The sequence below is a fragment of the Myotis yumanensis genome, unplaced genomic scaffold (assembly GCF_028538775.1).
Source record: "Myotis yumanensis isolate MYYU_CA2020_CCGP unplaced genomic scaffold, mMyoYum1.0.hap1 SCAF_19, whole genome shotgun sequence".
NCBI classification, from domain to species: domain Eukaryota; kingdom Metazoa; phylum Chordata; class Mammalia; order Chiroptera; family Vespertilionidae; genus Myotis; species Myotis yumanensis.
Window position 1 is genome coordinate 14,882,954 of NW_027223770.1, and position 25,764 is coordinate 14,908,717.

General features: G+C 47.2%; 3 protein-coding genes across 3 annotated transcripts; 2 read left to right on the forward strand and 1 right to left on the reverse strand.

Annotated features, from left to right (window-relative positions):
• The first annotated feature begins 13,158 nt into the window (after window positions 1–13,158).
• Window positions 13,159–15,734, forward strand: PATE1 (prostate and testis expressed 1). The gene is made up of 3 exons (XM_070400158.1): window positions 13,159–13,210; window positions 14,520–14,636; window positions 15,601–15,734. Exons 1-3 carry the CDS (start codon window positions 13,159–13,161, stop codon window positions 15,732–15,734), a joined length of 303 nt encoding a protein of 100 aa, XP_070256259.1.
• Window positions 15,735–16,584: 850 nt separating this feature from the next.
• PATE2 (prostate and testis expressed 2) lies at window positions 16,585–17,973 on the reverse strand. The gene is made up of 4 exons (XM_070399289.1): window positions 17,922–17,973; window positions 17,749–17,772; window positions 17,117–17,245; window positions 16,585–16,721 (listed from the first exon to the last, which is right to left on the reverse strand). The coding sequence occupies exons 1-4, from the start codon at window positions 17,971–17,973 to the stop codon at window positions 16,585–16,587; spliced, it is 342 nt and encodes a 113-aa protein (XP_070255390.1).
• A 4,989-nt stretch (window positions 17,974–22,962) lies between these two features.
• On the forward strand, window positions 22,963–25,730 carry PATE3 (prostate and testis expressed 3). The gene is made up of 3 exons (XM_070400160.1): window positions 22,963–23,011; window positions 24,954–25,076; window positions 25,606–25,730. The coding sequence occupies exons 1-3, from the start codon at window positions 22,963–22,965 to the stop codon at window positions 25,728–25,730; spliced, it is 297 nt and encodes a 98-aa protein (XP_070256261.1).
• Window positions 25,731–25,764: the final 34 nt, after the last annotated feature.

Below are 25,764 nucleotides of genomic sequence, written 5' to 3' on the forward strand. Positions count from 1 at the left end.
TTCATTGCAGCAGAGCAATACGTCTTTCCTCTTGTTGGTGATGCGTATATATTCCACACACCTTTTGGGGCAGCCCAGGGTGGAGTACTGGTAGACGTATTCTGAAGAGGGTGGGAAAATAGCAGAGAGGCCCAGGTTAGACTCGGGGTGTGCCAGGGAATGTGGCTGAGTGAGTAGCACCCCTCCACTCCCGTCCCCTTAGGAAGAGTCTGAGACTTGAAGACCCATCCACCAACGGGGTGGCCTTCTTCCAGGCTACCCCACTCCCACCCCCAACACCCACATGCATATGCAGCTATAATAGTTAGACTTGATTAGGGATTCAGTCCCTGGACGTCAGAGATGGATGGGATTTGGAGGTCATCCATTAAAACTCAATCATTGGCCAGCTGGTGTAGCTCAGCGGTTGAGCATTGACCCAGGAACCAAGAGGTCACCAGTTCGATTCTCGGTCAGGGCACATGCCCAGGTTGTGGGCTCAATCCCCACTAAGGGGCGTGCAGGAGGCAGCCAATCGATGATGTTTCTCTCTCATTGATGTTTCTTTCTATCCATCCCTCTCCCTTCCTCTCTCTCTAAAAATCAATATATATATATATATATATATATATATATATATGCCTAAGCAACCGTTATGACTGATCTAACGAATGACTGGTTGACCAGTTGCTATGATGAGTCACTGACCACGAGGGGGCAGACGCTCAATGCAGGAGCTGCCCCCTGGTGGTCAATGCGCTCCCACAGCCAACCTCCCACGGTCCCTCCCCGCTTCCTGCCGGCTGTCTCCAATCATGGCCAACCTCCTGCGGTCCCTCCCCCCCAGACCGAGGGACCCTACCCATGCACAAATTTGTGCACCAGACCTCTAGTAAAAACATATTAAACACACACACACAACTTAATCATTGTACAGATGAGCAATTTGAACTCAGAGAAGGAAAACCATGTGCCCTAGACCATCCGCTGAGTTCACGCTAGAGCTGGTGGGACTAAAGAATTCGAACTCCAGACCTAAGGCTCTTTTTGTTTGTTGGTTCGCCAGGCCAAGGCATAACATTCAATCTCCCATCCCTCCCTTCCCTCCAGCCCTCACCTCACCTCCGGTGTAATGTTGAGTGTACACTTCTCTGGTCTGGCAAGCAAAGTCAGGGTATCTGGATTTACAGGAACCTAAATTCTTTCTGCAGGTCTTGCCGACAAATTCATCGCAGGAGGTGCAAACTGGAATTCTCCTTGTAGGATCTGGACATTATGTGAGAACCGTGGGGTGAGGCCAAGGAACGCCAAATAGTTAGGGAAAGAGAAAAGGGCCCTGCTGCGGCGGGAAAGGACTTTCCAGGCTTCTTGTCCTCTCGGGAGACCCTCCCTGCACAGCCCACATTTATCTCAGGGAACCCGGTTCTTTGTCATGCAGGGTTACCAGAGAGCTCTCTCCCTTCTTTCTTTTCAGGCTCATCCTGCATCTGTGGCTTCTAGAGGGGACACTGAACTAGGCATTTTATTGCTGGTAGAGCCAGGTAAGCTTGTCTGAGAGAGAAGACCCAGGATCCCTTGGGGAAAAGGGAAGAGGGGGATCCCTATTCCAAGTTACTTATGAAGGCCTGGGGCTCAGTTGAGAGAAAAGGTGTATTGCTCTCTAACTTGCCCATGTACAGACCTCAGTGGTTCCTTCCCAGCCCTTCCCCTCACATCATCCCAGGAGTTACAGGCACAGCAGGGCCCCTCCCAGGAGGGTTTCCATGGTAGGGAAGGGAATTTGCAGCAGCCAAGGGCTCAGGGGCCTGGGCCCAGCCAACACTGTCCCTGCAGCTTCTGCTCCTCTTCCTCAGGACTTTCTAGGACATTACTCCCCGACCCCCTCCCCCTGCCCACGTTGACTCCCTGCTATGGGACTCACCGCCTGCAGAAGAGCAGCACAAGACCAGGAGGGCTCCTGGGAGCAGGAGGAACGGGAGCCAGCCCATATACGTTGGGAAAAGGATGATGCAGCAGGAAACCAAGCTCCAGGGAGGGCTCAGGGATGGTGTCCTAGACAGGCTGTGGGGTGGAGACGAAGCTGCATTTCCTCCCAGCCTCCCGCTCTTCCAGTTGCATCCTGAGCTCTACAAGGTGCCTTTCATTCCCTTGCATTGGGAGGCCCCGCCTCTAAGAGAGTGGGTGCTCGGCTTCCTCTCTCTATTCCTAGAGCCCACGCAGGGCCAGGACCAAGACATTTGCATATGAAAGAGGTGATCAAAGGAAGACTCTGGGATGAGTCACAAGCTCATCCCAGAAAAGGCAGGGGATCAAAGGGAAGCAGAGCTGGGAGCCACCTTCAGATTCCACACATTCTCTGCCTTGTCCAACCTTTGGCCACCTTTGGGTGTTCCGGACGAACTCTGTGTGAGGTTACCAACTAGTCCACTGAGCCCCGGTACCAGGCTCTACCCCACAGGCACACAAATGCGTGGCACACCCACGGATTGTGCTGGATTCCTTGATTCAGCCACATCGCCTAACACTGGGCTGGTCAAGGGGAGGACCATTCAAGTGAAGGTAAGAAAGGAGCTCACCTCAGATTCTCAGTATGTCTGATAAGAATGGAGTTGGAGACCAAAAATTCAGTTATCATTCAATAAAACATGTCTGGCATCATGCCCTCCCTCCGTGGCTCACGGGAGGAGCTGTAGCTGAAACTCGGTACCTACATTCCGGTGGAGACTGGCAGTGGTTCTGCTGTGGCCAGATAGGCCCTCCGATGTGAGCAGCAGGGCGAGTCCCCTGCTCCCATCCCACGTCCTCTAGGTCTGGGTGGCCGGGGTGGTTGATTCCTCAGTTCGTTCTGATGCAGGTCTTTTGAGGAAAACTCCGAGACCTTGACCCCAGGCCAAGGCAGTGTTATTTTTCTTTCTGACCCAAGACGTCACCATATCAGATTGTCCCAAGTGGTGAGCCAATTACAGGATAGGAAATCTCAGAGGAATATATACTATTAGTCCACAGCTGGGAGAAATTGGAGGCAGGAAAAGAAAGGAGTTCATTTACATTCTATTTTGCAACAATTCCATTTTTCCCCAGGCAAACAACCAGATTATATGTTAAGGAAACCATGGCACCTATTCAAAGGGAGGGGGGCTGCAACTTAAAGGTTGCAAGCCCCCCAACATGTTTTTTTTTCTCTCTTTATGCCCCTCTCTGCCCCTTCTGACAGCTCATTAAGTCCACTTGTTTTTCTTTCCCATGTCTCTTGACAAAGTTGTATTTCAGTGATGGCGAACCTTTTGAGCTCAGCGTGTCAGCATTTTGAAAAACCCTAACTTAACTCTGGTGCCGTGTCACCTATAGAAATTTTTTGATATTTGCAACCATAGTAAAACAAAGACTTACATTTTTGATATTTATTTTATATATTTAAATGCCACTTAACAAAGAAAAATCAACCAAAAAAATGAGATGGCGTGTCACCTCTGACACGCGTGTCATAGGTTCGCCATCACTGTTATTTGGACCATGACTAGGACACAATCCAAGTCTAAGCGTTAACTGCATTAGCCCGGCTGCTGTAGCTACCGTTGCTGGTCCCCCAGTTAGTTCCCTCGCTCTTTTTTCATATATTTCCGCCCCTTTGAGGATGAATTAAAAACAGTTGCCTTTGTCCAAGAAGCCTGTTCGGGGGTTCACTGCTATGGAACCCCATTCCTTTCCGAGAGTTTCGCAGTCCAGTCCTAATCAGACCAAAAGCTATTCAGTAGAGGAGTCAAACACCATTGACTAGAATAAGAGAACAACTTATGGAGAGTACAATGTAATGAATAGTAGGACTTGGCTAAGCAGAATCAAGATCAATGGCATTCTTTAAAGAGAGAAAGGTGCACGCCAAGTTCTAGAAGTTGAAAGCTATGTCACATATCAGAATCTTTTCTTAGAATGTCTTTATTTGGTTTTGGTATTAAGGTAATGCTGGGTCCATAAAATGAGTTAGGACACACTAACTCCTCCTCAATTTTCTGGAAGACTTTTTTGAGAATTTGTGTTATTCATTTTTTGTTTGTTTGTTTTTTTGTTTGGTTTGTTGTTTTTTTTGAGAGAGAGAGAGAGAGAGAGAGAGAGAGAGAAAGGAAGGGGGAGAGAGAGAGAAACATTGATGTGAGAGTGAAACATCCATTGGCTGCCTCCTACACACCCTCTACCAGGGATCGAGCTTGCAACCCATGCATGTGCCCTGACTGGGAATTGAACTGGCAACCTTTCAGAGGACAAGATAAATCATACTGGCCAGGGCAGTGTTATTCCTTTCTGAACTGTTCAATAGCGTTCACCTGTAAAGCATCTGAACTTTCCTTGTGAGAAGATTAATATCTTGAAAAGTATATTTCTTTCTTCTTGAGTGTCCTTCGGTAGTTGGAGTCCTTAATAATAATAAGCACCATGTGAGTGTGCTAATGCGAGGGTGGAAGATCATGTGTTTGCCAGACTGATGGGTGCCAGAGGGGAGGGGGTTTGGGGTTATAGGTGAAGGGATTGAGAAGTATAGATTGGTAGTTACAGAATAGTCCTGGGGATGTAAAGTTCAGCACAGGGAATATAGTCAATAATATTGTAATGACTATGTATGGTGTCAGGTGGGTATTGGAAATATTGGGGGAACATTTTATAAAGTATACTAGAGGCCTGGTACACAGATTCGTGCATCGGTGGGGTTTCTGTCCTGGCCTGTGGGGATTGGGCCGAAACCGGCTCTCTGACATCCCCTGAGGGGGTCCTGGATTGTGAGAGGTTGCAGACCAGGCCTAGGGACCCCACTGGTGCATGATCAGGGCTGGGGAGGGATCATAGGAGGGCCCCAGGGCGTGTTGGCCTGTCTGGTCCAGTCCTGATCGGCGGGACCCAAGCAGCAAGCTAACCTACTGGTCAGAGCATCTGCCCCCTGGTCATCAATGCATGTCATAGCGACTGATAGAATGGCCGAACAAATGGTCGGACACTTAGCATGTTAGGCTTTTATTATATAGGATGATTGTCTAACCACTATGCTGTAGACCTGAAACTCATACAAAATAATATTGAATGTAAACTGCAATTGAAAAAATTTAATATCTCAAAAAAAGATAATGTGTTTGCAGTGTTTCTAACAGAGCAGGTGCTTAGAAAATATATAGTCTTTATTATTGTTATCTTCTGAAGAGAAAAAGAACAGTCCCTGACTAAGACAAAAAAAGGTCACTAGATTAATTTCACTCAACAATCTATGCTATAGTCCTAGCTGGTGTGGCTCAGTGGTTAGAGTGTCAGCCCAAGGACTGAAGGGTCGCAGGTTCTATTCCAATCAAGGGCACGCACCTCGGTTGCAAGCTCGATCCCAGCCCAGTCAGAGCTCATGCAGGAGGCAACCAATCCATGTGTCTCTTTCACATCAATGCTTCCCTCTCTGCCCCCCTCCCTTCCACTCTCTCTAAAAATCAGTGGGGAAATATCCTCAGGCGAGGAATAACAACAACAAAACAAATCTGTCCCATAAAATGACAGGAATTCAAAAGCCCCAAATACTAACACTTTGGAAGAATAAAAGCATCAACATTGCACCCCAGGGGCTTTTCACCGCACCCCTTTCCTCTTTTAGAGATTATAATCTTTAAGCAGCCAGCAATCATTTTTTCTCAGGGTGACTCTACAGCTCACATATGGGTATAGAAAAGTCAGTTAAGTCGCTGCCACAGCTCAAGGGAACAGTGGGTGACTGGTTCTGCCCGCCCTCCATGGCTCACGGGAGGAGCTGTAGCTGAAAGTCGGTACCTACATTCTGGTGGAGACTGTCAATGGTTCTGCTGTGGCCAGATAGGCCCTCCGATGTGAGCAGCAGGGCGAGTCCCCTGCTCCCATCCCACGTCCTCTAGGTCTGGGTGGCCGGGGTGGCTGATTCCTCAGTTCGTTCTGATGCAGGTCTTTTGAGGAAAACTCGGAGAACTTGACCCCAGACTGTTTCCTCCTTGGGCATCCGTCTACCCAGTTTTTAGGTTTTGAAATGGAGGCGGGGAAAGGTTGAATGATTTGCCAGGGTCACAGTGCGAGGCGGCAGAACGGAGATTTCCACTTGGGCCACTAGCTATTTAAAATGTACATCATGGTGATTCGATACATATTGTGAAATTTGTACAACTACAAAATGAGTATCTTTAAAAGCGGATTATGACACGACCTCTCCCCCACCCCCAATCTAGTTAGTTAACACACCTGCCGTCTCACATTGCACTAAACAAAATAAGGCAGACAGAGAAAGACAAATAAAAACAGCAGCAGCAGCAGCAAGAGTAAAACTCATAGAAACAGAGATAGAAAAGTGGTTGCCAGAGACGGGGGTGAAGGGAATCGGAAGAGGTTGGTGTAAGGGCACAGACTCTCAGCTATAAGATGGATACAGTCTGTGACTCGAATGTACAGCGTGGTGACCCTAGTTGATAACAGAGTCTTGTAGAATGGAAATTTTGGCTATTTTCTCACCTTTGAAGTTATAGAGACCCGGCACTCCAGCGAACCCCAGCAGGGGGGTCCTCATCACAGCGTCTTTGGACATACCTGGCCGACTTGGGGGAGAACTTTTTTTGGGATGAGGGGGAGTGTGGAGGTATTATAAGAACCTCACTTCCTTATTCTATGGGTGAGCATACATTTTCAGAAAATTTCTAAGACATGGAGAGAGGCTATGTCCTCTTTCTCACCTGGCATTTTCAACACTTTGGCTCATGGTAAGTCTTTGAAATGATAAGAGCTGTGCTTTTTTCCCCCTTGAGTATGTTCATATCTGCTAAACGCACGGACACCCTTTCCCGTGTTCCTCACCCACCTCTGAATGGCACCTGGAGCTCCATCCTGCCTTGTTCTAATTAGTGCTCCTTGTTCCTTTCTCACCTGACTAAGCTCTTCACCCTTCATCTGCTGCCCACCTGGACCTTAATGATCAGAAACGAGCTCAGCTCAAGGCCCCAAGAAGAAGATGTTCTGTTCGCCTAACCCAGTGGTCGGCAAACTGATTAGTCAACAGAGCCAAATGTCAACGGTACAACGATTGAAATTTCTTTTGAGAGCCAAATTTTTTCAACTTAAACTATCTAGGTAGGTACATTGTTACTAACTTAATTAGGGTACTCCTAAGGCTTAGGAAGAGCCACACTCAAGGGGCCAAAGAGCCACAGTTTGCCGACCACGGCCCTAACCTTATGGGCTGACCCCAGGTTTCTCGGGAACTGCACACATAGCGTTAGTGCTCCTACCTCCTTGAGAGCAGAGACCCAACACTGTAGGTCATGACCAGTGGTGCATTTCTCTTGGGCCTCCTCCTCTCTCTCTTTTTTTAGAAAAAAAATATTTTTATTGATTTCCGGGAGAGGAAGGAAGAGGGGGAGAGAGGGATAGAAACATCAATGGTGAAAGAGAATCATTGATCAGCTGCCTTCTGCACGCCCCACACTGGGGATCAAGCCCGCAACCCGGGCACGTGCCCCGCTCAGGAGTCGAACAGTAACCTCCTGGTTCATAGGTTGACACTTAACCACTGAGCCACGCCGGCCTGGCTTTTTAGGTTTCCTTGAATCTCTGAGATGATGTTTTTCGCTGGTACTGGATAGTTCTCAGCTCTAATAGTCATCTAATGGAATACTATAGAGAAACAAAGCAAGCTTCATACGAAAACATGGATAATTTATAAAATGCAGACTGTTTGACTCCATTTATATTGATATTCAAAACCAAGCAAAAATATGGTGTGGTGACTATAAAACTATACATTTCGTAAGAGAAAGGATCATTTTCCCACTAGATGAGGAGACCGTGGTTAGGAAGGAGCACCTGCCGTGGAGGAGTTTTCTGTGGCCCCGGCGACACTCAATTCCTGACACGGTTCATAGTTATGTGTACACGTTAACACAATTTCAGATGTGCATTCGTGTTCTGCGCTCTTTCTTGGTATGTATGTTAGTTCCCACCAATATAAACATCCCACAGCTATACACACACAGGAAATAACACGGGGCATCTGCTTCAGTGAACTGGTCAGGGACAGTCTCTGTGAATACAGAGAGATTATTTTTATAATTATGACAGATGTAAGATTATTTTTATAATTATGGCCTATGTGATATTGCTTTTATAATGATGATATATGTAAGATTATTTTTATAATTATGACAGATGTAAGATTATTTTTATAATTATGGCCTATGTGATATTGCTTTTATAATGATGATATATGTAAGATTATTTTTATAATTATGACAGAGGTAAGATTATTTTTATAATTATGGCCTATGTAAGATTACGTTTATAATGATGATATATGTAAGATTATTTTTATAATGATAACATATGTAAAAACATGTCATAAACTTGCAGTACAGTGGGCTATGTGCCACGGTGGGAGTGCTGGCAGTTTGCAAAGAGGTCTCTGAGCAAGGCCTTCATGTACCATGAATTCACATTGGAGAGGAGAAGGGGAGTCCCGAATTCTATAGTACAGATTTTTGAATGAATCTCACTCTCTCTCTCCTACTCCCTTCCTCTCTGAAATAATTTTTAAAAAACTTTTTTAAGTAAAGAAAGGAATAATAACACTAATTCTCAAAAAAGTCTTCCATGCCAAAACCGGTTTGGCTCAGTGGATAGAGCAGCGGCCTGCGGACTGAGAGGTCCCGGGTTCGATTCCGGTCAAGGGCATGTACCTGGGTTGCGGGCATATCCCCAGTGGGAGATGTGCAGGTGGCAGCTGATCGATGTTTCTCTCACATCGATGTTTCTAACTCTCTGTCTCTCTCCCTTCCTCTCTGTAAAAAATCAATAAAACATATTAAAAAAAAAGTCTTCCAGAAAATTGAGGTCACCGGTGGGAAGAGTTCTTCTGGAGATAGCTGGGTATGCCGGCGGCATATTAAACGCACAGAACCTTTTATTTGTAACAGGACCAATGGCTAAGCTATTGGCTGCTCATTCTCCCTTGAATCCTAGACCTCCCTCCTTCGTCACTGCAATGGCCATGCTACCCTCTCCAGACCTCAGAAGTACAGGGAGGTGCTGTCTAGGGAACTGTGGGTGTTTTGAACAAGCCTGAGATTCCCAGAAAACCCTCAGGGGTGGCTAGTCTTAGGGTAGACAGGACGCACACAGGCTCCCAGAAACACTTCTCTTCTGTTCTTTATTGGATCTGCACGTGTTGTCTGAAAAGCTTCTGTTTTCACAGCCTTCACGATGGTAGAATTTCTCTGCTTTCAACAGGCCCCAGTAGCCCAGAGCTGTGCTCCTCCCTCGCCCGAGGGAAAAGAGGCCGCTCTGCTCTGACTGTTCTTTCAAACCCTGATGGAGAAGAGACTGTTCTTTCTGCTGGATCACTGGCATATGTCCTGTGGGTACTGGGACAAGCCAGGAGCCTGAGGCTAGCGGTGCCCATGGGGCCAGTGACTGTGCTTCTTCATCCCGTTGACTCGCCTCATCACCTGTGGGATCTGCCACAGCTGAGAGCTCTGTCCCCCGATCCGGTACTCACACCAGCCCCATTAACCTCTTCAGAAAGGTCCTTATGTGGAACTATCTGGATTAGCAGTAAATTTCAGGATATTTGGTTAAATCCCCTGTGGAGAGTCAATCTGTCTCCTTTAAAAGTAATAACTAGAGCCCTAATCGGTTTGGCTCAGTGGATAGAGCGTCAGTCTGCGGACTCAAGGGTCCCAGGTTCGATTCAGGTCAAGGGAATGTACCTTGATTGGGGGTGTGCAACAGGCAGCTGATTGATGTTTCTCTCTCATCAATGTTTCTAACTCTATATTTCTCCCTTCCTCTCTGTAAAAAATCAATAAAATATATCTTTTTAAAAAGTAATAACTAGAAAGCAAATGTCCATTCAAGAAATGTCATTTTTAGTATTTTGCCTAACATCGGAAATGCAAAGCAAAAATCCTAGCCCTGATCTAACAGCTTCTAATCTCACACATATGGACGCCACTGGAGACCTCCCTGGTTACTCTCAGTTGAGATAAACCCTGGCCTCACTTCCGGTCTAATTGCACGTCCGGAACGCTGTGATGGGGAGAGGGGCATCCTGATAAAGGGGCCGTGCAGACTTAGGTAAGGTCTAAAGCAACCCTGAGCACTTTTAAGTCATGGGTCTGAAATTTATGACATAAAAATAATTATTATGGGGTGAGCTAAGAGGATAAGAAAAAGGATTAGAGGCACTGAGAGAAGGAACAGAGTGGGCTCAGTAAGAAAATCAGGAGTATCGGCCCACGTGGATCAGTGGTTGAGCATCAACCTATGAACCAGGTTCAATTCCCGGGCAGGGCACATGCCCGGGTTGCAGTCTCGATCCCCGCTCTATTATTATAAAAAATATGGGGTGCGCAGGAGGCGGCTGATCAATGATTCTCTCTCACCATTGATGTTTCTACCTCTCTCCCCCCCTTTCCCTTCCACTCTGAAATCCATAATAAAAAAATATTTTTAAAAAGGAAAATCGGGCATTTTGAGATATTAAGGCTGGGAGTATGTGAGGAGATTTTGGGAGAAAAGTAAGTCAATGGAATGGGTTCATTAAGCAAAGAAAAGCAGTAAAGCAGGAGAGAGAAGTCTGTTCTTTAGGAGAAGTGGCATAATCACATCAGAGGAGGGTAATTAGTGAGGAGACGGTCCTGGCAGGCGCAGAAGGAGAGCCTGTCCGCCTTTCTGGTGGCTGCCATTGGCGAAAGAAATAAGGATGGAAGGAAAGAGGGAAGATCTCAAATTGTGGAAGAGAGGAATATAGAGAAACAGAGAAGACATGAAATGTCAGGGCGATAAGACTTAGCTTTGCACAGGACAAAAATCAGTCATGCCATCTGTGTGTGTGTGTGTGTGTGTGTGTGTGTGTGTGTGTGTGATGCACAAATACTTAATGGTGCTATTTCACAGCTTCCCCCGGGTTCTAGTTCATGGGTTTGCCTCTCTTCCTCCTTCTTCCCTTGAGGGAAGAGCTAGTGTGCTCTTTGGTAGGCAGTGGTAACTTCCAGTATGTCATGGCGAAAATCTCCTCGATGCATCACTCTTGTCCCCTGTCTCATCAGCCCACATCTGGCTGAGACCACCGCTCCCTTTGCTGTAGACCTACATTGTGCCCTAGGGCAGTGGTCGGCAAACTGCGGCTCTCGAGCCACATGCGGCTCTTTGGCCCCTTGAGTGTGGCTCTTCCACAAAATACCACGTGCGGGCGCGCACGGACAGTGCGATTGAAACTTCGTGGCCCATGTGCAGAAGTTGGTTTTTGGCCTGGGCGAGTCTATTTTGAAGAAGTGGCGTTAGAAGAAGTGGGGGGTGTCGGTCGGTCGGTTGGTCGGGCCGCGGAATACGCAGAGGGAGAGGCTCTCGATTCATGCACGAGTTGAGTGAGCCAGTCAGTCAGCAGTCTCATGTGCAGTGGTTAGTGCTAGTCGCGTCCACAAATCGAGCACGGGTGACAAAAGTACCTACTCGAAGCATAAAGTTACCTGTATTTTTCCAACCAGCTGCAAATCCTACAGGTATTTTTGTCATCAATTTAAGAATTGTAATTCTTTTGTGTTGGTGGCTTTATTACTATAAAATGAAACATTTTTTGAGGTGCCCTGTTTGAGATGGCTACAAAGAAGAAGCAAAGAAAAGTGGAAGACGAAGACCGTGAATTTAAAGTTGAATGTACCTACCTATATAGCTTAAGTTTAAAACATTTGGCTCTCAAAACAAATTTCCATTGTTGTACTGTTGATATTTGGCTCTGTTGACCAATGAGTTTGCCAACCACTGCCCTAGTGCAATCTGCTTCCTTCCAGGTGTTGTTTCTCCCCCTATATGGCTTTGCCCGAAGCATGGACACAGGCCTTACCCTCAATTCCTGGCAAATAACATCAGGGACTAAGTTGAGATTTCCATTATAGTTTGTCGAAGGCATAGGAATAACTGAGGGAAGCTAACAGAAAACATAGAATAAGATCCTGGCTATGGCTGTTCTTGAAATCCGCTGGCTCGGTCCCTCCATGGGACCTTGACATTCAGCCACCTACCTACCTGGACGCATAGTCCCTCTCAGACTTCAGGGAAAACCCACTAATACCCGGCCTGACCGCCAGGGGGAAGGACCAGCTGACCGCCCTCCAGGAGAAGTAATCCAAACCTTCTCTCTTCTAACAAAAGTCTACGTCTCACCCTGGCTGGGGTGGGTCAGTGGTTAGAGCGTTTGCCCATACACTGAAGAGTCATGGGTTTGATTCCTGGTCAAGGGTATGTACCTGGGTTTCGGGTTTGACCACCGGCCCTGGTTGGGGCAGGAGCAGGAGGCAACCAATAATGGATGTGTCTCTCTCACATCTCTGTCTCTCTCTCTCTCCTTCTTCCGCCATCCTTTCCAGTCTTTCTAAAAATGAATGGGAAAAATCTCCTTGGGTGAGGATCAACTCCCAGAGTGGGAAGCAGTTTCCTCCTCGACTCTCATCTCCTACCCTAGGGTTTGCTTCATTCCAGGATGACTGACAGCGGGGGACCACGCCCCTCAGGAGAATCCTCTGTCAGGGCCTCTGAGCCTAACCCTCCCCTTCTCTTCCCCATTCCCTAGAGCAGCGGTTCTCAACCTGTGGGTCGCGACCCCTTTGGCGGTCGAACGACCGACCCTTTCACAGGGGGTCGCGTAAGACCCCAAAACAGTAGCAACATGACAGTCATGAAGTAGCAACGAAAATAATTTTATGGTTGGGTCACAACATGAGGAACTGTATTTAAAGGGCCAGAAGGTTGAGAACCACTGCCCTAGAGGCATCGGCCATTCTGCCTTCCAGTTATCTGCATTCATGCTCTCCTTGCTTTAATGAGCACCTTGGTGAGGATGTCTGAGTCCTACCTGCCCAGCCCTGATCCACCCTGTACTCTCCACCGTGTGGAAGAAAGAAAAGGTCGTAGAACATGACATGGGACACCCTGAGTGGCAGGACTGAAATAAATCAGGGCCAGGATGTGTCTGTCCCTCTCCCGAAATGTGCCGAAAGGGAAATGACTGGTCCCTAGAGGCAGGAGAGTCTCCGAAGGACTTCCACAGTGTCCCCGCCCCTAGCCCTTCCTGGGGAAGCCCCACCTGGCAGGTGTATAAATAGGCACCTCAGCTCCTGCCCTAAGCTACTCCTCTCTCCCTCCACAATGGACAGGCCCCTCCTGCGGGGGCTCCCTGTGCTGCTCTGCTGCTTCAGAGGTGAGCCCCAGGGGTGACGGTTGGAGAGACGTGTGCAGGGTCCTGGAATGGGTCAGGGTTCCCACCACAGAGGTCCTCTTAGGGGAGCCCTGGGGCACCAGAAACTGCCATTCCAATGCCATGCCTTCCACCTCAGGGCATCATGTCCCTGGGATCTCACCAAGGCCATAGCTTCTGTCCGTGCCTCCCCCCTCCCCCTCCCCCCCCCCCCCCCCCCCCCCCCCGCCAGGAAAAAATTGATGGGTTATAAGGAATTGAGAGAATTTTCACAGAAGCTGGGAGGTGGGACTTGTTAAAACAAGGTCTGCAGAGAATGTATCTCTCTTCCCCCAACAGTACTATCTGGGTCACTTATGAACAGAGAATATGCAGGTGAGTAGAAATGGATCAGTAGTGGGGGAGAGGGAAGGTTAGAGGAGGGAGGAGATGAGAGGGGCAGGGCAGGCCTTGGGGATGGAAAGGAACCAGAGATAGACCCAGCCTTGGAACACCCGGCAACCTATTCCCACAGGAGGGGGCTGGGGTGGGAGCTGGTTTTAAGTTTGACTTCCTAACATGAACAGCAGCTGACAAGGCTTAGGGCGAGTTAATAAAGGACAAGGACGAGGGAAAGTGGAAAGGAAGATGTTCCAGGCACTAGCGGGCCAAATCCAAAGTGTAACTACTTAATGGCTATCAGATGCTTTTTCCTATCGTCAGCTTCCAGACAACACGTGGGTAAAAGCCACATAGGGTGGGTTAAAAAGAAGAGAGTGAGGTTTAAAAAAAAAAAAAAAAAACAAGTGTCTTTCCCTGTCTCCCCCTGATCTGCGCTGCGTCCTGGAAGAACGGGGAGGGGAGTCTGAGAGGCCCCATACACGTGAAGAGCATTCAAGTGGGGAAGGAGCTCGGAGGGGTCGTGAGATAGGTGTTCAGGCTCCGGAGGGACAGACATGGCCTAAGGTGGCTCCAGGTTAGAGAGAGGATGGACCCCGGGCCCGGCAAGGATGAAAAGGGCAGGTTTGCTTCACGTTCCATTTCTCTTTGCCAGCGCAGGCACTTACCAGCAGCACCTCTATATTGAAAAAAGCAAATTTTTTGGTGAGTATGAGGAGGACCTGAGCTGGTGGCCTCAGCCTTCGCTTTGTTCCTCTGTTTGTGTCTTTCCCCTCCTGTATTTGTCAGACTAAGGCTCTTGAGACCATAGGCCCCACAGCCTGTCTTGGCTTAACCTCTGCCGAATCCCAGCCTGAAAGGGGAGGTGGGTCCTCCCAGGGCATGCCAGAGCTGCTCTCGCTTCCACTTCCCTCCTCTCTGGTCCAAATTACAGACACTGTCCAGTGCAAGATGTGCCACATCAAGTTTCCGGGGCAGAGATGCTACAGAGGCAGGGGGATATGTCACGCCACACCGGAGGAGGCTTGCACGATTGGGAGGATTTATAAAAGTAAGTTGTGGGTTGCGGGGAGGAAAGAGGGGCGAAGGAAGCAGACAGGGAGGTGTCTGCCAGAGGAAAGAGGCGGGGCTCCTTTCACTCCCGGCGATCTCAGCTCTGAGTGGCTGGTACCTCCACCCCCATCATATGGCAGAATGAAACTAGATGAGGGTGACCATGAAGGAAGGGGTGGGTCTGTAGCCAGAGAGCCAGTATTTCGAGAAGCCCGAAGGGAGCAGGGGAGAGGCAACTGGCTGGAGAGCAGCTGGGCGTGGGGCGGGGAGGGCAGCTCCGTGTCTTTCTCTCTGCCTGCAAGTCCTCCTGGGTGGTTTTCAGCTGTGGAGACAGGAGCTTCGAGCAGCAGTAGCGACTGGCTTAACCGTTTGAGTCTCAAGCAGCGCAATCGCGCTGCTTGGTATTTCTCGACATAAAATAAAACAAGCGCTATCACGCTGTTTGGGTCTTTTCGTACTCATTTAGAGAAAGCGCGGTTTCGCTGTTTGGGATTCTTCGACAGTGTTTTTTCAATACCACCTGGGACTCAAACGAATCGTATGTTTTCTCGACATAAAATCTCAGCAGCGCGATCGCGCTGCTTGGGACTCAAACGGTTAAATAGCCCTCAATGGGTAAGACTAAGCATCGTGACTTCTCCGATCGCCTACCCTTCGTGCTCAGTGATCCCTTGGCATTTATCGGTCTTACTTACACCAGTGCTGATTCTCGATGGAAGCGGCGCTTTGGCAACCCCAGGATTGCTGCTGGCATTGTTTCTCCACCCCCAACCCTCTCTCCCAACTCCTCTGCCATTGCCTTCCGCCTGGGAAGCTTCCAGCCAGCAGCATCTTCCAATTCTCTCCATTTGAATAACACAGCCTTACACTAAGACCCGAGGTCGCTTTCCTGTGCCAGGGTGGTCTGGACAGAAGTTTCTGGGTAGGCGCCTCTGTGCTGATGTTTCTCCTCCCCCCTGCAGGTGACGGTACTCTGTGGTTGGTCTTCTCGGGCTGCCTGAAGAACTGTGCGAACGTGAACAACATCAGATGGAGCATCTACCGGGTAGAATTCCGGTGCTGCAGGAGCGCTGACTTTTGTAATGAACTCATCTAGAAATTCTGTGGCTCCACCTCTAGGGGGCATTGTTGCCACGGCCTCTTGAGAATGCTTTCCTAAATAAATACATTTCAGGTTGCAAACACATGGCTCTGTCTTCTTCATGGGTAAGAAAAAGCCCTTTCTCTTTTTTAAGTTAAAAAAATGTATCTTTATTGATTTCGGAGAGGAAGGGAGGAGAGAGAGAGATAGAAACATCAATGATGAGAGAGAATCATTGATTGGCTGCCTCCTGTACGCCCCCTACTGGGGATCGAGCCTACAACCTGGGCATGTGTCCTTGACTGGAATCAAACCTGGGACCCTTCAGTCCGCAGGCACTCTATCCACTGAGCCCCACCGGCTAGGGCAAGGTCTCCACTCTCAATTTAGTCCCTACATGGCTACCTGATTACCTGGCTAGGTAGGGCCATCATAACTGCACTCACACCAAACTGTCTCTCAAATCTTAGTGTCCACAAACTGAAATGCCCTCAAACATTTTCCTTGATGCTTTATCCCTATGCCTGCCCAGGTGTTCTAGCTTGATTCCTGCTCCCCTCCCACACACTCCGCCCCCCACCACCTCACCCCCACCACCAAAGAGCTCTCTACCAGAGAAAGATGTGGCTCACATTGCCAGCATATTGGGAAGCTAGAGTGAGTCCTCTTTTATCTCCATTAGACACTTCATAGTGAATGAGACTCAGCTACCCTCCTCTACTTCTTCTTATGACTGCTACCCTTTTCACTATCAGCTGGCTCTCTCACTCGCTGCCATTGTTCGAAGAGGAGAGCAAAATAAGGTCTGTGGGGAGGAAATAAAGGGAATGGGGAGTTGAAGAATGACCCCAAACCCAGGAGAGAGCTAGGATCCCTCGGGGAGGTTGCAATAGTTACTATGGTCGCAACAGAGGAGCTCTGTCCTCTTCTCAAAACCCAAGAAGTTGACGTCCTCACAGTTGGTCATACACGACAGTATTGAATAATAGTATATACTCTGCCCTGAGGAGGTGGAAGAGAGGGAATGCCACTGTAATGACGTTGTTTCCTCCTACCGTATTCCTAGGAACCACCTCTCTTCAGAGCCTCACTAATTTTTCCCTGAGCCCGGATGAGCCACCAAGCTGAGTCTCCTAACTACTGACCCAGATCATGTATTTCATTCCCTAACCAAGAAGGCACATCTGCTGCTTCGTCACTCACTGCTGTCTTCGGGAAAACCAATAATGGATGTGTCTAGGTGCCCCAGGGGCATTTGCCATCCCCTCTAGAGGTTCACCCCTTCCTTCCCCAGCCCATTCTCTCACACCCTCTGAGGGAGGGCAAAAGAACAGCGAGTGTCCAAGGGGGGGGAGGGGGAGGTGGGTCTTTCTCAGTCACACTGCACCCCACACTACCTTTTTTTGTGAGGATGTATATGTTCTCGATGGCACAGGACTGCTGGAACTTCAGGGTGCAGGAGTCCATGATGTCATAGCATAACCCAAGATGAAATTTCTTACATTTATAACATAGTACGGAAGGCTCTGCCAGACACAGAAAGAGGTGCTTAAGCAGAACGTACTCAGCAGAGGGTTCTCCAGGCTGGGGGGCTTCTCTACAGGAATGTACTGTTGCCTCATGGCTCCTACTCTTCCTCAGGCCATCGAATCCTTCAATAATCTCCGTGAAAGCTAACACGTACAGACATACATCAAATGTTGCGTATGATTTCAAAAGGTCAGAGTCCCTATAAAATTTATCTATGCGCCCACCCCAAAGATTTAGCCCCTTGTCAAGTCAAAATCTAGATGACTTTTGTCCAGTAAGGAGGAAAAGGGAGTAACAAAGGGGATTTTAGTCTCCTTACGGAAAGGAATAGACGAAATTGGTCTGGAGTGGACTAAATTGGTCTGGGAGAAGAGAAAAATCCTAGGACTCTATAGCAAGAATGTTTTCTAGCCCTCTCTGCAGATGGAGGGGAGGTTTACTTCTAAACACGTCACAAAAGACCTGTTTACCAAGGACTTCAGACTAGGCACGGTCGTACCTATGAAATACCCCTGAAGATCACCTGTGAAAAGAAGAAAAGTATTCCTTGAAATAATTTCACATAAATCTGCCCAAGTCCCAAAGCCAATTCTGGAAATCCACCCCCGCCCCCCGCCCCATGTCACCCATCTCCTAAGCAACAACCAGTGCCCCTCTGTTTTCAGGACTTACCATTATTGGTGCAGATCAGAGAGACCAGGCCCAGCAAAAACAGAGCAAACATCCTTGGACTTGGGTCGTGTGCACTTTCCTGAGGAACGTGCTGGTTAATCTCCTCCAGTGATCTGTCCTTGGGCACTTCTTCTAAATTATAGAATCATAAAAATTCCGAGACGGACAGTACCTCGATGTTCCCAGAACAAAACCACCCACCGGAGTCTCACTACCCCTAAGGCATCTAGTTTAAAATTCTCTTCAACAATGAGCCAACATCTATAATAATAAAAGCATAATATGCTAATTAGACCAGACAGCTGAACAACTTTCCGGACGAAGCTGTGACGAATTTCTTGCATCAGGCCTCTAGTATACATTGAGCTATGCAATAAAGTCAAATTTCTCTTTCACATTTTAACCTTTCAAATATATCAAGACAGGATTTGGACATCTTAGTTCCTTTTAGCTATTTTCACTAACCTAGTTGTTCTCTTTAGAATAATCGCAGACTTTTTTTTTTGTCTCACCTAATAAGCTCAGGATTCCAGGTGTAGTCTGCATGTGCGGGAGCATTGGGGTGCCCCTTCTGTGGTGTAGGGGAGGGAGACATCAGGGAAAAGGTAAGCCAACCTGAAATTTGTCTGGTTTGCTTTCAGGTGATTGGTTTTGTAATTAAATAATTACAAAATACAGACCAAATGACAATATCACAGGAAGAAAAGATCAGCGAACTAGGACACAAGTTAGTGGTCTCACAGACATTAAAGCTTTGTTTTAGGGACCACAGGTACATCAAGCAAGGCTGTTTATGAGGGCTGAGATGAGGGACACTCCAATTTGACTGTCTAACCAGGGAAGGTTTCCCAGAAAAAGAAGTGGTTGGACAGGACTTTTCGGGCTATCAATGTGCTAGCTAAAACAGGTGAGTAGGGCCCTGGCTGATGTGGCTCAGTTGGTTGGGTGTGGTCCCATGCACCAAAAGGTCTCCAGATCAATTCCAGACAGGGCACATGCCTGGGCTGTGGGCTCAGTCCCCTGTAGGGGACATACAGGAGGCAGCCGATGGATGTTTCTCTCTCACATTGATGTTTCTCTCTCTCTCTCTCTCTCTCACTAAAATCAATCAAAACTTTTTTTTTTTAAGAAGTGAGTAGGGACAGGCACCCAAAAGAACAGCATATGTCAAAGTACAGAGCTGTCAAAAGACCTGACACACTGTGATGGGAGCAGGTCATGCGGTTGCAGTGATATGGGTAAGCAGGAAACCAAGGCACAGAGGTGCATGTTGTTGGAGGTGATGGCATGTGGTAAAAAAAGGGGGACCATGCATTGGTCTTGCTGCTGAGTTCACTGTGTCCTAATCGTGTAGGAAGGAATTTCTCACTACCTGACTGTACGTATCTATTTGGTGACTTGCTTGACTCCTCTACTAGAACAAAGCAGGGGTTTGGTTTCATTGACCGCTGCACTCCCAGCATCTGGACGCTCCCCACAGAGGAGACACCCCATAAATACTGTATTTGTGGAACAAGTGAATAATGATTTTTCCACATCCTCTCAGGCATCCTTCTAGTCCATTTTTCACGTAGCAACCCGGTTATCAGATTGATTTTGGGGAAACTAAAATAAGGATGTAAAAAAGAAGCTCTTTTTACATTCCAGCTAGAGTCCTGAGATAGTAGGCGGCATGCATCTTGACACTTCAAAGTGAAGCGTTGTGTTACTTAGGAAGTTTACAAAGGCAATCATGAAAACCAGTTGGACTGTCCTGGGCCTTTTGGCCATCTTGGTTTTGGTATGGTGTCACAATTATGAACATGCCAAATATTGTTATACCGTACAGTCTAAATTAGTGCAGTTTTTGGAGGTCAATTATAACTCAATAAAGCTATGATAATTTTTAAAAAATAAAATGTAATGTATTTTTACATCCTCAGTGAAGAACAGATAGACATTGTGTGCCTCTAAATATGATACAAAGAAGAACACAATAGCACCCATGCAGTACTTCAGCCCAGAATGGACCATCTAACTCTAATCATGAGGAATTATCAAACACCCCCCAAATGAATGATGAATGCTGCATTTTAAAAGAGGGAGGACTGTTTAATATATATATATCACATCACGAAAGACAAGGACAGGCTGTAGAAATATTCCAGTTTAAAGGAAGCTGAAGAGACATGACAGCCCAGCTGGTCTGGCTCAGTGGTTGAGCGTCGACCTATGTACCAGGAAGTCAAGGTTCAATTCCCGGTCAGGGCACATGCCTAGGTTGTGGGCTCGATCCCCAGTAGGGGATCCCCCAGCAGGAGGCAGCTGATCGATGATTCTCTCTCATCATTGATGTTTCTACCTCTCTCTCCCACTCCCTTTCTCTCTGAAATCAATAAAAGCATATTAAAAAAGAAAAAAAAAAGAAATGTGCCAACCTTTTCAAACCAAGCTCTCTTTTTAGAAACTCAGATTAGCAGGTTGCTCATCTGTGGTATCACCAAGATCTCAGCCCCCATCCTGATGCCAAGAGAGACCATGAACACAAGGACACGATGTTCTGCTTTCATCTCCCCAGAGCAGGGCGAACGGCATCCATGCTGAGTGGCAGCTTCTTCGCATGGGAGTGCATTCATCTGGGCGCTGTGCCCCACTGACTCTCTCAGTTATGGAGACTGGAATCAGGTGAGATGGACACCTTCATCCGTTCACTTCTGCACTCAGTCACCATATGTTCAGCTCATCACCGTGTGCGAAGCAGAGTGCTAGGTCAAAATAACAGAATTGGTACCCATCCTCATGATGTACGTCATAGAGCCATAGAATGTTAAAGTTGTAAATGATCCTAAAAACGCTCGAAATCCCACTTCATAGATAAGTGGCTCGGTAGAGACACCATGAGTTGCACTGCAGTCAGCCACAGGTCTCCAGACTCCGAGGAAAATGCTATTTCTATTATACCACATTGCCTCTCCTAATAGGTTCTCATACCTATTCTCCCCTACTCCATGCTAACTGGAGAACAACATTGTTTTTAAGAGGAACTTGGATGGATGAGTTACTGTGGGAGAATGCAGAGCAGGTCAAAGGATCCCAGTGCCTGGGTGGAGTTGCAAAATTCCATAATCCTCCCTGGAAATAATACAGCAGAAAAGAGATTCAAAACTCAATGAGCCTTTCAGAAAGCATCTGCCATAGGGAGCCTTGAAGGAAGAAGAATGGGAACTGTAAACACTTCCTTGGCTATGGTTCTAGAGCAGCAGTTCTCAACCTGTGGGTCGCGACCCCTTTGGGGGTCGAACGACCCTTTCACAGGGGTCGCCTAAGACCATCGGAAAACACATATATAATGACATATTGTTTTTGTGACGAATCACTATGCTTTAATTATGTTCAATTTGTAACAATGAAATTGGGGGTCACCACAACATGAGGGACTGTATTAAAGGGTCGCGGCGTTGGGAAGGTTGAGAACCACTGTTCTAGAGTCATTGTCTTTAAACAGACAAAGCAGAGAAAACAAGTAACAAAGGAAATGCCCTGATAACCTTATCGACCCAGGCACCAAAGGCTCACGGGTTTGCCTGCTTGCTAATCCTTTGGAAAGTCCTGAGACATTCCATCCAGTTTGTAACATCCTCACCAGAAATATGGCAGAGTGGAGAAAAGACCTCACAATCTTTCTCTCCATTCTAGAATCAATTTTTTTCCCCAGACCCAATTCCCTCATATCTAAAGCCTATCTGGCTCTCGTCCCAGGCAAGGATGATTGTAAATTTGGGGGCATGTGAGCTCAGACCTTATTTCATGCAACCTATGCCTGATGTCTCAAAATGTCAGGCTTGATACGTTTTATTGGACATACTGTTCCTACAACTAAAGAGCATGTCATTGAGTTAGCTCAGTATGGAAGATTCTTGGGATCTCTAGCCAAAGTCCCATCAGCTCACTGACTGACAGGCTTAGCTTTAGAAAGCCACGGCTGGTCATCGTTTTCCACTGCTTGACCCCTGGTTAACCTTAACTGAGTTAACTTTCTTTCTTTTTTTAAAATATATTTTATTGATTTATTTTTCCAGAGAGGAAGGGAGAGGGATAGAGAGTTAGAAACATCAATGAGAGAGAAACATCGATCAGCTGCCTCCTGCACACCTCCTACTGGGGATGTGCCCGCAACCCAGGTACATGCCCTTGACCGGAATGGAACCTGGGACCTTTCAGTCTGCAGGCCAACGCTCTATCCACTGAGCCAAACCGATTAGGGCAACTGAGTTAACTTTCATAAAGATAGATACCTACATCATGGACAAAACTGGCCAGACTCACAATATACATTTGCTTAAGTTCAAGTTGTATCATTCTAGGGGGGATTTCATAGCCCTACAAATTTCACAGTCCCTGGCCAGGGAGCATGGATTTCTGGGAAGGTGAAGGAATTCTGGGCTGCGAATCACAAGTTCTAGGTTGAAGACCCAATTTGGTCATAGATGATACATCTTTTCATCTGATGTTCCTGTTTTTCACCCGCAAGGTAAGGAGCTAGGTGAGCTTTTCTGAGTTATGCACGCCTCTGCTCGCCTACATGGAAGTGTGTCTGGCACATAAATCGGTCATAAAATGTTTGTTGAATGTATGACTAAATCTCCAAGAGGCAGGGAATCGAGAGACCAGATAGGGTCTATGAACCAGAAAGTCTTGCTTTGAGGACTGGCACTATCAGTCACTAGATATGTGGCCTTGGGTCAGATACTAACCTTGGCTCAGTTTCTTCCTGTGGGAAATCAGAACAAGAGTTATAACATTGTAACTATAATGCTAATAATAATGACTATGATGGTTATATGAAAAAACAAAGTTGGTTTAGTGGAAAGCCCAGCATTTATCAGTGATCATTATTCTTTGCGGTGGGGTGGAGAAAAATGAAGTTGAGCTCCCCGTGGAAACCTTGTGTGATTGGTTCCCTTCTGCATGAATGATCCCTGCCCTGAGATGAAGGAAGTTTCCTCCCTGTAGCCTGGGGACCTGGCCTGGCAGGCCCTGGCTTCTTTTCTCCCGCGTCAGGATGGACAAACACTTCTTGTTGGTCTTCTCCCTCTTCTGCTGCATTGAGGGTGAGTCACACACCTGAGGAGTGGGCTCCAGAGATGGGACTTAGGAAGCCACCCCGCCTCTGTAACAGATATCCACGCAGGGCTGAGCCTTGAGTTTATTTATGAAGGAGAGGAGCTTAGCCTTCAAAACTCCCTTTGCTTCCAAGTTTCTGAACATTTCTTTTTTAAAAATAGAGTTTTTAACAGATTCCAGAGAGAGAGAGAGGGGCAGAGAGAGAGAGAGAGAGAGATAGAAACATCAATGATGAGAGGGAATCATTGATCAGCTGCCTCCTGCACGTCCTCCTCTGGGAATTGAGTCTGCAACCCCGGGCATGTGCCCTGATCAGGAATCAAACCGTGACCTCCTGGTTCATAGGTCGACGCTCAAGCCCTGAGCCATGCCGGCTGGGCATAACTTTCTGAGCTTTTCAACGTTCTGCCATTCCCCATCAGGGGCTCAAAACTCAATGGCTGCCCCTTCACACGGCTCCCTCTCTCTTTCCCTACTGTTCCCCATAATCCAAAATCCTAACAAGAGTTTCCTTGGGACATCCTTGCTATTCACAAGGGCATCCCTTCTTAGGAGAGCAAATGCTGGGTGCTCTGGTATCAGTCAGATGAAAAAATATGGTTCAGTCACCGTCTTAAATTTTTTGTACTTTTGGTTGCTCATCTGAGAAATGGGGGAAATACCGACTCACCAGGCTTTTGTGAGCATTAAATCAGATACAAGTTGAGAGAACATGGCCCAAATGAGATGCTCAATAAATACTACTTTCTTTTCTCATGGAGGTGTCCCAGGGAGAGGTGTTTTAAAAAGTTAAACCTGTATTTGGTTAGCTCACCCCACAAAGTATCCCCTAAAGCAGAAGTTCTCAACCTGTGGGTCGCGACCCCTTTGGGGGTCGAACGACCCTTTCACAGGGGTCGCCTAAGACCATAAGAAAACACATATAATTACATATTGTTTTGTGATTAACCACTATGCTTTAATTCTGTTCAATTTGTAAGAATGAAAATACATCCTGCATATCAGATATTTACATGACGATTCATAACAGTAGCAAAATTACAGTTATGAAGTAGCAACGAAAACAATTTTATGGCTGGGGGTCACCACAACATGAGGAACTGTACTAAAGGGTCTCGGCATTAGGAAGGTTGAGAACCACTGCCGTTGAGAACCACTGCCGTAAAACGTCACTGACTATGCTATAATTCATGAAACCTTCCCAAAGATTCAGTTTGAATTTCAAAATAACAGAGTATCTCACCTAACCATACCTAAGCAGCGAATGTCAGAAATCCCAGCATAGGAGCACTAGCTGGGGTGAACTGTTTTAAAGTGTTCAGCCTCATGAGCGCGCTCCTGTCTATCGGCAGTGCTGTGAAATAGGCCAGGCCAGCAGTAATCAAACCTTTTTTTTTTTAAATCCTCACTGGACGAATGAGGATATTTTTTCCATTGGTTTTTAGAGAGAGTGGAAAGGAAGGGGGAGGTAGAGAGAGAAACATCAACATGAGAGAGACACATCGATTGGTTGCCTCCCACTCGCGCCCCCACCATGGTCGGGGATTGAACCTGCAACCGAGGAGCGTGCCTTTGACTGCGGGTGGAACCTGAGGCATCTTTGGTCCTTGGGTCAATGCTCTAACCACTGAGGAAAACTGGCCAGGGCAAACCATTTTTAAGCTAGAAAAGGCAATGCCATGAAGGCTCATCTTTGCTCAGTTACCCAGGTTAGATTGCTTAAGTTGGGGCCAGAATCCTTTTATTCTCTTAACAGCATTTGCTCTGAGATGTGGAGTTGAGAGCTCTGTTTAATACCTGATGCCACCCGCTCTTCATCCACCTCCCATAGCCTGTGCAACCCCTGCCTGCTCCCCGGGACCTATAGATATCTAGCTCCTTCTAAGTTCATGCCTCCCCTTGGCCTCACACCAGCTCTGTACTCTCCAGTAGTGACACCGCTGAAGTGCGTAACGTGCCACCTTCACATGAACTCAGATCGTTGTAGAAGGGGCTTTGGTGTTTGTCTTGCTCAGAAGAGTGAGACATGCATGCTCTTAAATATCTACAAGGGTAAGTTGGAGGGCCGGGGTTGGGGGGGGGGGGGGTTGCTGTGAGATTCTTAGAACATTCTTGGGAGAGTACTTCAGCAGCTGTATATCTCAGACTAAGGCCAAGCTAAGAGAGGAACCAAAGTGCAGACGCACCTAGCTGGGGTCCCAGTGCACACAGAGATGATGATTTGGGACAATGAGACAGGAGGAAGAAGATGGCGATTCTATATTCCCAATAAAACTGACCAAACTCACTCCAACTCTGAAGACACTAAAGCGCTAGTTGCTAATCTTTGAGGGAAAGAGGAATGAAGCAGCTTCACGAAGAGCTGAGAGTCGTCAGGGAGCTCAAGCAACAACCCCATCAAGGGCCAGTGACCTCTACACCACCTGTCCAGGGCCTCTTGGGAAGTGTGTGCCGGGAAGCCATCCCTAACCAGACCCTGATGCCCAATTATGTTTCCACAGGCTGGGCTAGTGCCAGGCTTGACTTGTCTTCTGAGAACTTAGATCACTGGCTTATTTTCTATGTTCCTTCTTTATTGCAGAATATGAACTCCAGTTATCATATATGGTGTGTCAGAAGTTCTGCAGAAACTTGACATTTAATTACAACAATATGACTTACATTCATCACTGCTGCAGGTCTGATTATTGTAACATGAATCGCTAAGATATTTGCCATCCCGAGGCCTCGCTATAGAATG